Source organism: Corylus avellana, chromosome 3 (assembly GCF_965113065.1).
Source record: "Corylus avellana chromosome 3, dhCorAvel1.hap1.2, whole genome shotgun sequence".
Taxonomy (NCBI): Eukaryota; Viridiplantae; Streptophyta; class Magnoliopsida; order Fagales; family Betulaceae; genus Corylus; species Corylus avellana.
The window spans coordinates 29,204,805-29,220,524 of record NC_142492.1 but is presented as its reverse complement, the minus strand read 5'-3'; the positions used below and the strand labels follow the sequence as shown (position 1 = coordinate 29,220,524).

General features: G+C 37.9%; 2 protein-coding genes and 1 non-coding gene across 3 annotated transcripts; 2 read left to right on the top strand and 1 right to left on the bottom strand.

The window, feature by feature from the left end:
* Positions 1-1,238: 1,238 nt before the first annotated feature.
* Positions 1,239-1,309, top strand: TRNAG-GCC (transfer RNA glycine (anticodon GCC)). The gene has a single exon. It is a non-coding gene; the product is annotated as a tRNA-Gly (tRNA).
* Positions 1,310-1,537: 228 nt separating this feature from the next.
* LOC132173701 (flavin-containing monooxygenase FMO GS-OX-like 3) lies at positions 1,538-4,386 on the bottom strand. The gene is made up of 7 exons (XM_059585276.2): positions 3,765-4,386; positions 3,622-3,692; positions 3,384-3,536; positions 3,209-3,291; positions 2,861-2,996; positions 2,609-2,782; positions 1,538-1,815 (listed from the first exon to the last, which is right to left on the bottom strand). Exons 1-7 carry the CDS (start codon positions 4,342-4,344, stop codon positions 1,618-1,620), a joined length of 1,395 nt encoding a protein of 464 aa, XP_059441259.2. The 5' UTR covers positions 4,345-4,386; the 3' UTR covers positions 1,538-1,617.
* A 3,904-nt stretch (positions 4,387-8,290) lies between these two features.
* On the top strand, positions 8,291-13,373 carry LOC132176299 (uncharacterized). The gene is made up of 6 exons (XM_059588466.2): positions 8,291-8,566; positions 9,644-9,845; positions 10,424-10,603; positions 11,193-11,292; positions 11,399-11,716; positions 11,831-13,373. Exons 2-6 carry the CDS (start codon positions 9,735-9,737, stop codon positions 13,177-13,179), a joined length of 2,058 nt encoding a protein of 685 aa, XP_059444449.2. The 5' UTR covers positions 8,291-8,566; positions 9,644-9,734; the 3' UTR covers positions 13,180-13,373.
* The last annotated feature ends 2,347 nt before the right edge of the window (positions 13,374-15,720 follow it).

Here is a 15,720-nt window from a genome sequence, read left to right as displayed (position 1 = left end):
ACATATCGTGGATCAACTTTTTCACCAACTTAACCCTAATCTAAATATGTTTTGTCCTCACATAAGAGAATGACTTGATGGGATCTGTGGTGAAATGGGTTTGACGCAACTTTAAGCGAAAGTTGTTTAAGTAGGTGAGTTTGGGCTCTTGAAGATGGGAGTGTATTCTTAAGGAAGGGGATCGTTGATTGCTTTTGGAGAATTCACTCGAACAGTAAAGGGACTCACAAACCACATCAGTTAACTGCTTAATCAACTATCCCACAGGGAGAAAGACGAGATTCTATTACAAAGAAGCGTATACGTACAAGAAGAAGTCTACAACAATGAGGTAACTTCATGCCTGGGAATCAAAAACACTAAAAAAAAATATCATATTTTCCTTGAAGAAACAAGAAAATTCCTCGAAATGTAACCGACCCATTAGATTTTGAGCTTCAAGGCCAATGTCAGGCCCACAAAAAAGTATCATTAGAGTAAGAGTCTTAATCTAAGTCCAATTAAAACTCCTTGAAGAATCTAACACAACAGTCCTACTCCAAGACCAATTGAAGTAGGATCTCATATCCAATTCAAACTTTCAGCACTCCCACATCAAGTTGAAAAATGAGACCTAGTTCAAGTCTAACTCCATTTCTCATCCTATAAATAGCCTCTTACATCATATATAACTTTCATATTCAAATCTTGTGTATTAAGGCTTACACTATTTTCCAAGAAACTAACTTAGGCATCGGAGTTTCCGGCTTTATGCCTATATCTGGATTGGTGGTTGGTTTTACAACATATGTGATGTAGTAAAAAAAAAAAAATGATTGGTGTTAATATTTTGTTCATATTATCTTACAAATTAATCATTAAATTCTGGACTTATGTGGACTCTACATAAGTCAATGGTGGACCCCTCAAATCTAATGGTTGATCTATTAAATTTGTAATAGAATATCGAAAAAAAACATTGACAATAATCATTTCTTAGTAAAAAAACTATAGCACATATGCAAAATCCTTGAAAAAATCGTGAAACAAGAGTGGTTGATTTCAACTAATTTTTTCATTCAATTCTCTCAAAATGCCCCCATTCAAACGAACCGCTATTGACGAACAAGCCATCATATCAAATGATGTTATAATTAAGATTGCTCTATAATTAAAGTGGGTAAAGAGACTATTGCAAATGTCATGATGTTATTGCTTCCATACAATAAAAAAGATCTCTAAGACAAAGACACTACAAGGCACCAGTGGTCTAGTGGTAGAATAGTACCCTGCCACGGTACAGACCCGGGTTCGATTCCCGGCTGGTGCACTCAATTTTTTTTTTTTTTTTTTTTTTTTTTTTTCCTCGGTTCCTTCTCACCTCATTCAATTGTACTAGTGTGTAAGATGCATAAGTAACAAATAAACACATGGTCATTAAATAGCCAAATTTGAGCATTTTCTAAGAACTTTCAATCTTGAAGTTCCTAAGGTTTAGAAGAATGTACCCCCCCTCTCTCATTTTTCTTAAATTACATTATTTATTCAGAAGAATAAGTAGAAGAGAATAATAATAACTCGAGATAAAAAAAAAAAAGAAAAAGGAAAGTCTTAAAGCTTGATTACTGAGGGAGACATCTAACACTTAACACGATTTGAGGTGTACTCCATGAAATCCTCATGAGCTTGCAAAAGCCATTGATGATCGTCCCATTCGTCACGGTAAGACTCTGGTCGAGCATATCTGTTCTTGCTACTTGAGTAAAACATTTCTTTTCTCCATTCTTTATCTGCAGGGCATCCACACTGAGAGGCAAGCCAATTATTGTACTCGAACTGCAAAGTGACACCCAAAATTGTTTTCAACTAATTAGCTTTTCTCTTACCATGAATCAAGGTAAATTTTAGTAAACGCCTTTCATTGTGCCGGTGTGAGACTATTTAACAATGAAAATAACTTCTATAGAGACTTGGACCTTCTAATGAGAGAATGACTAATCGGCATAAAATACAAAAATTGAAAAAAAAAAATAAGAACACTAGATTATTTACTATTCTTTTCTACAATCGACTTCCACAAATCTCCCAAAAATTGTGAGTAGTTGTTCCTTAAAGAGTACGTTCTCACTCAATATAGACTGAGAATCCTAGAGCTCCATTTTCTTCTCCCTATTTCATCAAATTTCAAGGGTTTTCACTCCATCTTCTTCCAAAAGTTCCTCTGGGTTTCTCTATCTGCAACACCCAAAAGTAATATTCGAACTTGCTCTTTAAGGAATAGCTACTTACAATATTTGGGAGATTGGAAGTGCTTTAGTTTCTATAGCCAAGGAGAAACAAACATTAGGCAGGACTTTAATTGCAGATAATGATTGTAGAAGAAAATAGCAAATAAGCTAGTGTTTCCTTCTTATTTTCTTTTGGTTTTTGAATTTCACACCGATATATCATTTTTTCATTAGAGGGCACAAAAAGACTTGATTTGTTTACTGTCATTATAAAATTTATTCTCCTAACAACACATTGAAAATGAGCAATTAGCCACCATACTTGATCCAAAAAACTAGGTAACAAACATCAAAATAGACCATGTTACTATGTTAGGTTCCTGGTTTGGGAAAATATATACCTGATAATCACCCATCTTGTGAGTGTATCGCTTAGGCGTGCCAGAAACTTCGAGCGATGAGTAGAAAGCTTCAACATCTTCCATAATCTCTTGTTGTGATGGAAGCATCAGTCGATCAGACAAGACACCAGCTATCCACTTGCTTTGTAATTCAAACATGGGAAAAGGGATAACCTAGCATCAAAATTAACTAATTAATTAGATCAAAATATATATATCCAACCAAAACAAAATATGGTAAGTAGGATAAACCTTCCACGGTAAACCAACAAAGGAAAGCCATGGGGCCAAGACTGGTGGAAAAATGTGCTTGTACAGTGGCCCTACACGGTTGTCATCCACAGTCACAAAGCCATCCATTTCAAGAAAAGGAAAATCGTACTTGTACCTTCATAACAGAGAGGCTTTTGATTGTTAGAACCCAAAAACACAAAACATTCTTAGAACCCACTCTCCCAAGCATTTTAACAAACATACCCACAACTTTTAATTCATCTTGGGTTCAATCGCAAATTTTACATTCAATATGAAACTTTCTGCAAAGAGAATTCATGTCCTAGATGAAAAGCTAAGGGCCAATTAATGGAGTTTTCAGCATACCCTGTGCAGTGAAGAATGACATCAGCAAGGACAAAGTTACCGTCTAGGAAATATACAGTACCATCTTCATGGACACTTTCTATCTGCAACAATTTACCCAGAATCACAGTGAAATTACTTGATCATAAATTGTGATAATAGCCACCCAATTGTCACGATGGGAAATGACTTTTACCATAGGATGAAGCCACAGGTTATCATAGCCAGCCTGCTTTCCCAATGTTCCATCGGCAAATGTTCTAGCAGCAATATGTACTTCTTTGGCAGCACTAGCTATGTCACGAGAAATATCAACACCACTTGCTGAACTCCCTATCAACACTACAATCTGCCAAAAAGCAAACTTTAAATACTCAAAAAAGAAATAATAATAATAATAATAACGACAAATCAGATAGAAACCTGGCACATACTTGATCTCTAAAAGGCTCTGGAACACGATAATTGTGGCTATGAATTTGCTTCCCAGGCCATTTACCAATGCCTGAAAATAAATTAAAATAAATTAATAATAATCATCAAAACCCATTCATGTACCCATGAAACAAATAAATACCGGGAATTTCAGCGACACGAGGCTCGGTGAAGTGGCCGTTACACACAACAACGGCGTCAAAAATCTCATCCACACCCGCTTCGTCGCTGCCACTCTTTCTTGATATCACTTTCCATTTCGAGCCATCCACTAATCCCACGCGCACAACCTCCGTCTTCAGTCGCACCAACTCAGCAATCCCAAACTCGCTCGCGAAGTCTTTGAGATACATGAGGACCTCTCGGTGACCCGGGAAGCGCCTCGGATCTCTGTCCGGGTCGTCCCGTGAGACGAACGGGTAGTCCCGGAAGCCCATGCACTCGCGGGGGAGGTTCGTGCGAAGGGACCGGTAGAGGCTCGTGTGGACCGTGGCCCGGATGGGGCGGAGCCCGCTCGGGTCGGACTCGACCGTCGGGGTGTAGACCCAGGTGCCGCCCACCTGGTCGCCTTGCTCAAAGACCACCACGCTGAGACCCTCGCGCCGGAGCTCTCGGGCCGTTACGAGACCGGCGGCGCCAGCTCCGATCACGGCCACGTGGCGGGACGCTAGTGACATGGGCAGTTGTCGTATTGTTGTCGAAGGTGTTCCTGCGATTCCCATTTCTCATTGTGATGGAAAGAAGAGCTCGCAATATGAATGTAAATAATTGCACTTACTTGGATAAAGGGACAAAAACTTACACTCCGTCCACTTCCACTTAAAATAGTTTCATAATTTTTGTATTTTACGGTATTTATTTCGATATAAAATAATGGTAAACAAAAAATATATTATTTTTTACCAAAAATTATTCTTTAATTTTTAGAAAATAGTTTACGGTTTCAAACTTAAGTTCCGTCTACTTCGACGTAAAATAGTTTTCAGAAAATGATTTTTGCATTTTACGATGTTTACTTCGATGTAAAATAGTAGTCAACGAAAAATACTTTTATTTTGACCGAAAATTATTCTTTAATTTTCAGAAAATAGTTTACAATTTTAAAAACCGTAAACTATTTTTCGATTGTGAACATCTCATTCTTAAATTAACGGACCTTGCCAAGACTCGCCAAGAATCTCGCCGAGACTTGCTCGGGACTCACCCGGGACCTGACCAAGATCCACCTGAGACCTGACCGGGACCTGTTCAAGACTTGCTCGGGACCCACCCGAGACCCTATCGGGACCTACCTGGGACTTGACCGGGACCTCGCCGAGACTTAACTGGGACTTGCCCGGGACTTGATTGGGATCCGCTCGGGACTTAACTAGACCTACCCGAGACTTATCCAGGACCTGATAGGGACTCGCCTGGGACTTGACCGGGACCTACTCGGGAGGTTCCGGCCAAGTTTCGGGCGGGTCTCGATCAAATTTCGGGCGGGTCCCAATCAAGTCCTAGGCGAGTCCCAGTGGGGTCCCAGGCAGGTGTCGGCGGGGTCTCGGCCAAGTCCCAGGCGGGTTCCTGTCAAGTTCCGGATAGGTTCCAGCGAGGTCCCAAACAAGTCCCGTCGGGATCCTGGGCAGGTTCCGGCGAAGTCTCAAACAAGTCTTGTTGGGGACCTTATTGGAAAAAATATATAAAAAAATATATTAAAAAATATTATTTTCTATGCACACAGTAAACATTGTAAAACATTTTCAGGAAAAATGACTTTCCTGAAAATATTTTTCAACAAAAACTATTTTATGTCGAAGTAAACGGAGCAATTTCTCATTTTTCTATGCACATAGAGGAAATTTTTGTCGTTTGTTTCTGGTGACTGGCGGCTTTCTTAGCGTTAATTTGTGGGGATAATATACGGTCCAGATGAGTACTACGTATTAGGCGCCTAGGCTTGAGCAGGAAAAGATGATGGGCACAACAAGGATCTTCACAGATTTATTCTTGGACCAGATATATAAAACAATGTTGCTGTTAACTACTGAATTTATATATATATAATACATAGGGACGGAGCAAGACATTTTAACGGGAAGAGGCCAGGCAGAAAGGATCAGTTTTCTTTTAAATTGGTTTAATTTTTTTAAAAAAAACTTATTTTATAAAATTGACATGCTTCATTTATATATATATATATATATATAACAAAATGTCATTTTTATAGACTGAATTAGAGGAAATTTTTGTCCTTATAAAATAGGTTGGAGAAAATTCCTCCAACTCAATTTGGAAGAAAATTCTGTTTATTTCCTTCAGCCTAAAATGACATGTGTCACTTTTCAAGTGAGAAATATATGTTTTTTAAATAGGGTGTGAGAACTTTCAAAAAAAAATAAATAAATAAATAGGATGTGAGATGCACATGTTTTTTTTTAAAAAAAAATGGTTAAATACTAAATTAGTCCCTGGGGTTTTATGGCTTTATTTTTTTCTCCATTGGGGTTTTATTTTTATCACAGGAGGTTCCTGTGGTTTTGATAATAAACCAAGTTAGTCCTCCGTCAGTTGACCGTTTGTTAACTTAACAGAATTCCACGTGGACCAATCAAACGTTGACACGTGGCACCTCTTAATTTTTTTTAATTAAAAAAAAAGTATTTTCTAAAAAAAAAAAAAAAAAATTGGGGGGTGGCCTTGGCCATTTGGGGGTGGCTCTTTGGCCATGGCCCCCCCCTCCCCTCCCCCCCCCCCCCCCCCCAATTTTTTTTGTTTTTTATTTTAGAAAATACTTTTTTTAAAAAAAAAAATTAAGTAGGTGCCATGTGTCAAAGTTTGATTGGTCCACGTGGAATTCCGTTAAGTCAATTAACGGTCAACTGACGGAGGACTAACTTGGTCTATTATCAAAACCACAGGGACCTCACGTGATAAAAATGAAACCACAGGGAAAAAAAAATAAAGTTAGGAAACCCCAGGGGAGTCTGAAGTATTTAACCAAAAAAAAAATTATTCCAACTTTATCCTTATATATATATGTGTGTGTGTTTTTCACGAGTAATTCTAAAAGTCTCTTTTGTGTCTCTCTCGAGTCTCTCCAAGAATAATGTGGCTATTAAAATTACTATTTAATCAAAATCCAATAATAATCAATCACAAGTAGTGATTTTAATAGCCATATCATTCTTGAAATAACTCAAGAGAGACACAAGAGGGACTTGTAGCATTACTCATTTCTCAAATGTAGAGGATACATTTCATTTTTATATAAATATATTGAAGAAAATTTTTTCAACACAATTTAAAGAAAAACTTTGTGCACAAGAAAATTTTCAATGAGGATAAGGTTTGAATGTCTCCCATCATTTATTAATACAATTTCTCCTAAATTTCTCCTAAATTGTTTATATATATACAATTTGAGTGCTGCTGCTATACGGTCAAGGCAGAAAACTCATGTTTTCTGCCTTCCACTCAAATGCTGCCACCTCATATTATTTCATCATACAAAATAAGCTTGGTTTCACAGGATAATAACCCAAATAGCTTCAGCTCATATTAAAAAAAAAAAAAAAAACCCAAACAGCAAACTTTCACCAAAAAGCTTGGTTTCGCGCCGCCCCCTCCCCGGAAGAGACGCCGCCACCTCCAGCAGAGCCCACGCCGCCCAAGCCCAGCTACACCAAGCCCGCGCCGCCCAGCTTTGCACCGACCAGCCACCCAGCTCCGCCCAACCCCACGCCGCCCAGCTGCTCCGACGGTTCACCACACGCGTTGGATTTTCGAAGTCGATTTCAGGTGATTTCGAAGCCGATTTCAGGCTATTTCGACTTCCAACAGTGGGCTGCTGGGCTGTGGGCAGCCAGCTGGGCAGTGGGTAGCCGGCTGGACGTGGGATCGGCCTAGGCGTGGGTGTAGGGAAACGGCTTGCTGGTCTGGGGAATGGCCTGCTGGGCGGGGGCGGTGGGAACGGCTTGCTGGGCGGTGGTCGGACTGCTGGGCGGGGGCGGTAGGAACGGCCTGCCGGGCGGGGCGATGGGCAGTGGGCAGTCGGTGGGCACCTCGGTGGGCAAAAAGCAGGGGGTGAGTTTTTGGGTTTCACTTTGTAACGATGGTTTCATTTTAAGAGGGGTGGTATATTCTAGTGTGGGTAAATACATTTTGTAAGTTAAAACAAGCTGATGTGTCATCTCCTGGTTGGTGGGCGTAAATTAGGCCATTTATGCCATGACCGAACGGAAGATATCCCCATACAATTTCTACTCGCTGATGTAATGTGTTTCAATTGACTTTATTTTGTTTTGTTTCAACGGTTAATATTTACTTAAAATACACTATTTCTATCCGTATAAAAATGGGTGGGAATAGCATCAATAATAACCGTATTCTATTTGACCCCCCCACCCCACTACCCCTCCAAAAAAAAAAAAAAAACAGGGATAAAAATGTAAATCAGGCAACGGGAAAAAATTTAATAGGGCACACCAGTACGGCAGTACACCACATTGGCTTTGCAGTTGAAAACTGTCCCAGTGTCCCTGCCAAGTGTGTCACGTCTGGTCCCTCTTTGCAGCCAGAAATCTATAAGTGCATAAAGTAAAGAAGGAAGAGAGAGAAAGAGAGATATTTAGATATATATATATATATATATAACTGGCGTAAAGAGAGAGAACATTTCCATTTTCCACGCCTATTTATTTTTACCCATTGTTGGAGAGAGCGAGAGCAGAGAGAGAGAGAGAGGATTATCTTTCCCCTGGGTCCTCTGTCCCCAGTGATCTGAGTCCAGTTCTTTTCTCTCTATCTCTCTGTGTCTCTCTCAACTGTTGGGGTTGAAAGCATTTCCTTTTGGTTCTTTGGGATTATGCACTGATATGGTTTATGAAATGAGAATTTTCTTCACAAAGAAGAAGCAGATATTCTAATGGCTCAATGCTCTTTTCCTGGGTTCCCTGCCTCCTGGTACTGCTCTCTCTCTCTCTCTGTCGCAGTGTTTTTTTTTTTTTTTTTTTTTTTTTTTTTTTTTTTTTATAGAGTTCCATCGTAATATGATTAAAAAATGTTTTGGAATATTTTTGTTGGGTTATTATACGATAATTACTTTATATATATAATTTTATTTATTTATTTATTTTTTTTTTGGAGTTGTTAACGATTATTTTTCATTTTTCGGGAAGGAATTCAACTGTAACTTGTATTCTGAAAAACTAAAGTGAGCATTGTCGTATTCGTTGACTTTGATAATAATTTATAACAAAACCTTTGTGAAGATTCCTCATATGGTAGAAAAAAATGAATAAGTGAAGCAATTACTTTTATAGATGCCGAAATCTTGGATTTGTGAAGAAATGTGCTCGGTTCCGTGTTCACTAGCCATCAATTTTGAAGTAAAATTAGGAGAGGGAGGGATTTAGACGGTGATTTTTGAGCCAGACTAGGAGTAACATCTATGGGTTTGTGCCAAATTTTAAGCTTTATTGCAACTTTGATTCAGTACTATTGAATTTTCATTTTGGTTTGTTCAGATTTGAGTAAAACATTTTTGGCTGCCGAATCACTGTTACACCCATGATGCACAGTATGCGACAGTATGCTCATATTTGTCTCTGTGTGTCTATAACTATATATATGGTGGGAACAGGGAACTTAGAAAAGTATATTAATGATTGTGGTTTACACCTTCATAGGCCTTTTCTTTAGCAAGTGTACTACTTTCTATTACATTTGTTTACATTGTCTGAAAAGGGAACTGAATTCTGGAAGACAAAAAGAAGAAAAATTGGTAGAATGAATAATGGAGAACTAAAGCAACCCGTGTTAAATATGATTGCTTTCGTCTTACCGTCTTAGATCGTGCTTACTTTTGAGTTTTGTACTAATAATTTGAATTACATATTCTTAGTGTGTAACGAAGTTGTGCATTCGTAATGCTTTCGAAATAGTTGCAGTGCAAGCATGTATGTAAACACATTTTCTTTTCAAGGAAAAGACCAATAGATTTTCTATAATGGTGGGTTAACAAGTATTAATTCTTTCTAGGAGCTGTTCGGGGATGGGGCATTGAGTACGAGTTGCTATTCCTAAACAGCAACATCAGCTCTGATGTGATTCTAGTTTCGGTGACGACATCATGTTGATGCAAGGAGATTTTGATCTGAATTCAGTACAAATATGTACCCAGTCACTTGAAGAAGCTTTGAAGCAAACTATGCTCAACCAGGAGGTTTTATTTAGGAAGCAGGTATGTGGACACCATCAGAATACTGGTTGAGTTATGCATTTTACTTATTAAGTTGGGATCATGTGTCCTCATTTGACATAATTATGACCCCAATTGTTTGATATCATATAAATGATTTGGGCTTGTTTTGGGTCAAACCCTTCATTTGGTGGTGATTTCTTACTGACTATGGATCTAACTTGTTCAGTCACTGCTTAAATTAACTACACTTCAAAGGTATTTGGGTTTTCTCTTCGAAAATATGGATCCTACTGATCTGTGTTGTGATGTACCATGCATGTTAGCTCAAAATAAACATGAAAAAAAAAAAAAAAAAACCTTGACTTTTTCCTTGATGTCTGTTCCTTCCATCCCAAAATAGATGGGAGTTTGCAAATGACATGCATTTAAATTAATTAAAATAAACACAGATGCCCTTAGGTTGACCAAGAAAGACGGGTTCAAATCTGAGAAAAGGTTGGTTCAAATGTAAGAGTAACATGAGAAGTTAAATGGATAAATGTTTTAGAAACACCTCTTGTATTTTGGAATTGAGGGAGTATTTACTTATTTTTCTTGGTACTGATTTTTTTTTCCAGGTTGAGGAACTCCATCGGTTATATACTGTGCAGAAGACACTGACGGAGAATCTTGCCTGGAGGGAGTTTCATACATACAATTCAATGAAAGCAAGAACCCATTCAACTCTGTCATCTTGTGAAAATCAAACAAGCTTTGTCGCGCTCGCGAAAGAGACAATCTTTCCCTCAATTCTCATGGTAAATAGAAGCCACCAACTTTTAGTATGTTATGAGGAGCGACTATAGTAACGAGGCAGAGATTTTTATTTATTTTTTAAATAGATTCTCTAAGTCTCGGACTTAGAGCATTCACAATGGAGGAGCTAAATTTTTATGCAAAATGGCTCCTCAAAACTCACTTTATCTAGTTTGCCAACGTTAAGTATGAAAACAGGTGAGAGAAACAAAAAAAAAAAAAAAAAAAATGGCTCCCTTGAAAAGTGTTGCTACATGTAGCATTTTTTTTGGCTAATCCAATCGAATATCCATTTTGCATTTTGTTTGGCTAATCCAATTGGGGGGGGGGGGGGGGGGGGCAGGTTTACAAATCTGATTGGCCATTTTAGATAAAAGTATTATTTGACTCCTCCATTTGAATGTCTATTTAAGAAGTTATGGATTAAAATTTCCATTCTCCTTTAAGGGATCTAAAATTCAGTCTTATTTTATTTCCTCTTACCTATAGTAGCTGGTTGTGAATATGTTATACCTATCCTCTAATGACTTACCTAATTTTGTTTCAATATCTGCATTTTTTCAGTGTTAATGCGATAAGTTTGTCTTTCAGGTGGGCCCAACACAATCTACAAGCCATGTGTCACTAGAAGAGCACCTTAGGCAGAGGCCTCCAGATCTTCTACTTCCTGATCAGTATATTAGACATGCTTGTAAGGATCTTTCCAGGACAAGGAATATTTTCAATCATTTAAAAGAAATACTGAATTTTAACTTTTTGTTTTTGTGTGCTTTTTCTTGGTGGTTCTAATGTTTCAGATCCAGAGTTGAAACTCTCCCTGGGCAGTGGAGAATACTCTTGGAGCAAGGGGAGTGCCAAGAGAAGTTGGTTCCATAAAGAAGCTCATTCCTGCATCCACAATGTTATTGATTTAGAAGAGTCAATTGAGAGGGTATCAAATGAGGATGAAAAACTTGCACCTTCTGGAGGTGAGAATGAATCAGAAGTTTCTGTCCTTTCTGATGCGATCATCTCAAGTAGTGTGAAGAAAGATTTACCAGATGGTGGGATTTCAGACAATTGCTCTCTTGTAGATGACCGCAAATGCTGTCAAGAGCAGAACTCTTTCAATAAAGGTACTGTTTATTTATATGCACGGGACTGGTTTTAGTGTGATAGGCTTGAACTCATACTCCTGAACATGGTAGCCTAGTTAATTAAAATTCAGCCTTTTTGTATTTTCTCTTTAGGATTTAAAAACTGCCATGTGGGTATCCCAAGTACCAATCTTTCCACCAGGATGCAACAGGCCCCATCATTTAAAGCAGCACAGATGGGCCTTAACAAAGTTCAACTTGATGACTTGTCTCGTTACTCAAATGATCTTGTGGTCGCCGGTCCTTCAGCAGCCAGCTCAGAACATGTTTTCATTGAACTAGTTGGCAGGGTTCAGGAGGACACTTGTGCATCCCTGACTTGGAGAAAAGAAAATAATAACTCCTCAAATGAAACCTCCGACATGCTTCACCAAGATGATGCAGTGAATTCTTCTTTAGATCCCAACAACAAAAGCAATAGGACAGAAATTTGGGCTTCAACTTCCATGTTTGATGGTATGGGTGGAAGTGAAGTAAGCCTTTCAGGTGTTGAGGCTGTCAGGCCCCCACCAGGCTTTTGTGAAGACCTTGGCTGCCATAGTAATGATCCCAACAATGGAAATGTTGGGTTCATGTCAGAACTTTCAAATAATCTTTTATATAAACCAAATCCGACGTGTATAGATACTAGGCAGATGAACTTTGAGAAGAGCGAAGTGGTAGATCTTTTACATTCTGGTTCTGATGGAAGTCAAACTATAGTTCTGGAAGGACGTGGCAACATATCTCCTGCTTCATGCAAGTCCCACTCCAATGTTGAGAATGACTCCAACAGTGCCAAGACTATGCAATCTGGGACAGAAATGGGGAATTCAAATCTCTCAGATTTTCATCATTTCTCTGGACCCAATATAGTTTCTGGAGTTGCAGAAACCTTACCAGGCGATCAGGAGCAAGGATCATCTGAGAGCAGTGCATCAAAACATGAATGCAGCAGTAAGAACGAAGATTCATCTGAAGCGGATTTGCTGATCCAGAGGGCAGCTGAATCACTTGTCCATTTCTCGTTGGAGATCTCATCTGGCAATCAAGATTGTTCTACCAAACCAATACTAACTGAGACGAAAAGCAAGAAGAAGGAGCAGCCACAGTATTCTTCTGATTCTTTTGAGTTAATTTCTCTGAATCTAAAAGAATGCAGTGCAGATGACTATTCTGTATCATCGAAGCCACTAGAAGTAAATGACATAGAGACAAAGGATTTTTCTTTGAAGTTAAGAAGGGGGAGGAGATTGAAAGATTTTCAGAAGGATATCCTTCCTGGTCTGGCATCCCTTTCCAGACACGAAATTGTTGAGGATATCAACATTCTAGAAGCAGTTCTAAGATCAAGAGAGTACAAGAAGATCAGAGCAAAGATGGCTGACAAACAGAGCTGGTGTGCGCCGCCCGTGAGAAGCAGACGGTCGACACGCAATTATGTTGCGAGGAAAAGATTTTAAGGAAATTTCATTCTATGTTTGGGAGTGCCATTATATGAAAATTCATTTTACTTTATTTTTTGTTTGAATTGAGAAGTGGCATTATTCATGAAAATAGCTCTATTGTGAGTCTAAGCAAAACCAAAAGGTTTGTTGTGTCTCTGTATACCTGCAAGTATACCTTAAGCTAATTTTACATGGAGTGGTTACTGCGACACGTTTTCCTCCTTTTTCATGTTGGGGCCACTGCATTCAGAAACTTCGCCTGCCTTTTGCTTTGCTGCTCTGCTCCAACCTTAAGCGAAGATGAGCAGCAGATGCTGCAGGTCATATTTCTCTCCTAACTTTTTCACTTTGAAGGTAAAACATGATATCTCTTCTTTCGTGGTTTGCCTTACTTTTATTTATTTATTTTTTTATAGTTTTTGAAAAAAGAAAAAAAAGAAGCTGATTTAGAAAAATTTATGTCATAAATTTAGTTAAATTACATTCACAGTGACTTAATCATTCTTCTCTTTTATCTAAAATGGCTAACCAAATTAATCCATAAAAAACCTTATTCATCCGATTATGTATAAAAAGTGTAAAATGCACAGATTGGTTGGGAGAAAAGTTCTGAAAACAGTTGATTCAGAGATGTGTGTTCTCTTTCTTTGGAGATTGGTTGGGTTTTCTGAAAACAGTTGATGTAACAAAGAGAAAAATTAGAAGCGTGGTGCTTGTCTTGTGTGTTTCGTGGGTTTCATTTTTCGTAAAACTGACCAAAATAAATGCCCATTATTTGTCATTCATGAGAGGTGATATCCTAATCATTTGAGAATGAGCACATTTCCATTTCCAGGAGTGTATTTCACACTCAAATTGACCATGTGATTAGAGGTCAGATCCTAGCTTTAATCAGTGTGCCTTGACAGAGGAAGCATAATGGAAATTCATTGCAAAAATCAAACAACGGGTTTGAGCGTTGATTCATCCCAAGCCCCCACCCCCAACGATAATCAAAAAAAAAAAAAAAAAAAAAAATTACAATAAATGATGATTTTTGTAGTTTAAATATTGTTTTATTGTTTGTAACACAGTATATCATGTTCTTTAAAATTATGACGCTAAAACATGTACATATATGATATATACATACCATAGTAGACATTGACGTGAACTATTCAAGCAATATTTTTTTTGTTTTTTGTTTTTTTTTTTTTTTTAAGGGGAAGACACTAAAGGATGATCTATATTTTATTTGGGAGAGAGAGAGAGAGAGAGAGATAGGGGTAGCACCACCTACATCTTTCACTGTAAACCTAACCCTTATATAACTCTTCAAACTCCTTGCTTCAAAACCCACTCCAAATCCCATCTCAAATCTCAACCCAAAGCCAAAATCCAAACATAAGATTTCCCATCATGAGCACCAAACCAAACCCTCTACCTCAGATGGGGTTCAGATCCACCACACCTCCGGCTACCAGACTTCCTCTAGAGTTGAATCAGTCTCAGTTTGTTTGGTTAAAAAAATAACAAGTTTACTTTGGTTACATCTGAGCCATTAAATATCTTTACAACATCTAGGCCGTTAAATATTTTAGGGTTAACTTCACTTTACCCCCTAAAATGACGTTTCTTTTGCAAACACCCCTATAATGTTTAAAACCTCTCACTTTGGTGTATGGATATTTTGATTTTTTTCAATTATCCTTATTCCGTTAGATATTGGAGTTAAATCAAATGGTAGAAGGGATAAAAAGAACTTTATACCAATGAAATTTTTAAAAATTTTAAATTTACCATTATTTATATAAAAAAAAATATTATTATCATTATTATATTAAAAAAGAAAAGAAAAAAAGATGTGACTGGGTAGTCACTTGGTGGCCCATTGCATGTCACCAAGGTGACCCACCAGAAGGTCATTTGTGACCCCCAGTGGGTCACTTTGTTTTGGCAAAGGACTTGAAAAAGGGAGTTGAAGTCTCTAAGAGGTAGCTTAATCGGTTGAGACCACGTTTAATGAAGTGAAGGTCACTAGTTCGAATTCCCCTCTGCCCTCTTGTGTGGACATGTCAAAAAAAAAAAAAAAAGGAGTTGACTTGAACTATAACAAATTGGGTATGCACTGTCGTGCGTGGGCGTGCCACGCATGACGCGTGCTGCCAATCAGTACTCTAACAGATTTGATTGATGTGAGAAAAAAAGTAAGAACATTTTGTATGAAAAAATGCAAAAAAAAAAAAAAAAAAAAAATTATTTTGTAGTGATTTTTTATTTGAATAGTAATAAAAAATGATTGATGTGATATTAAAAGTTAAGTATGTTATAGTTAATTTTGAGATAAATTTTTTAGGTTTTTGGGTCCAATCCAATCTAGTCCTTTGCAAACATGCTCTCAAGTGACCAGCCGCGAGTCACCAAAACCCTTAATTATCTAATTTTTAACTTTTATCAGTGATCTGGTTCCAGCATTTGTCGACCAGCTGGCCTGCTTCTCACTTTACTTGTATTTATTCTTTTCGAATTAGAAGATTTTATTATTAGTGAACAAAAAATTATTGAAGGGCCAAATTA

Bases quoted from the DNA above. Each gene is read 5' to 3' on its own strand.
- LOC132173701 (XM_059585276.2), bottom strand. From the start codon at position 4,344: ATGGGAATCGCAGGAACACCTTCGACAACAATACGACAACTGCCCATG. The intron at 3,537-3,621 runs GTATGTGCCAGG...GCTTTTTGGCAG, and splicing joins CAGAGCCTTTTAGAGATCAA to ATTGTAGTGTTGATAGGGAG. The intron at 1,816-2,608 runs GTATATATTTTC...GTCACTTTGCAG, and splicing joins ACAAGATGGGTGATTATCAG to TTCGAGTACAATAATTGGCT.
- LOC132176299 (XM_059588466.2), top strand. From the start codon at position 9,735: ATGTTGATGCAAGGAGATTTTGATCTGAATTCAGTACAAATATGTACC. The intron at 10,604-11,192 runs GTAAATAGAAGC...TTTGTCTTTCAG, and splicing joins TCTTTCCCTCAATTCTCATG to GTGGGCCCAACACAATCTAC. The intron at 11,717-11,830 runs GTACTGTTTATT...TTTTCTCTTTAG, and splicing joins GCAGAACTCTTTCAATAAAG to GATTTAAAAACTGCCATGTG.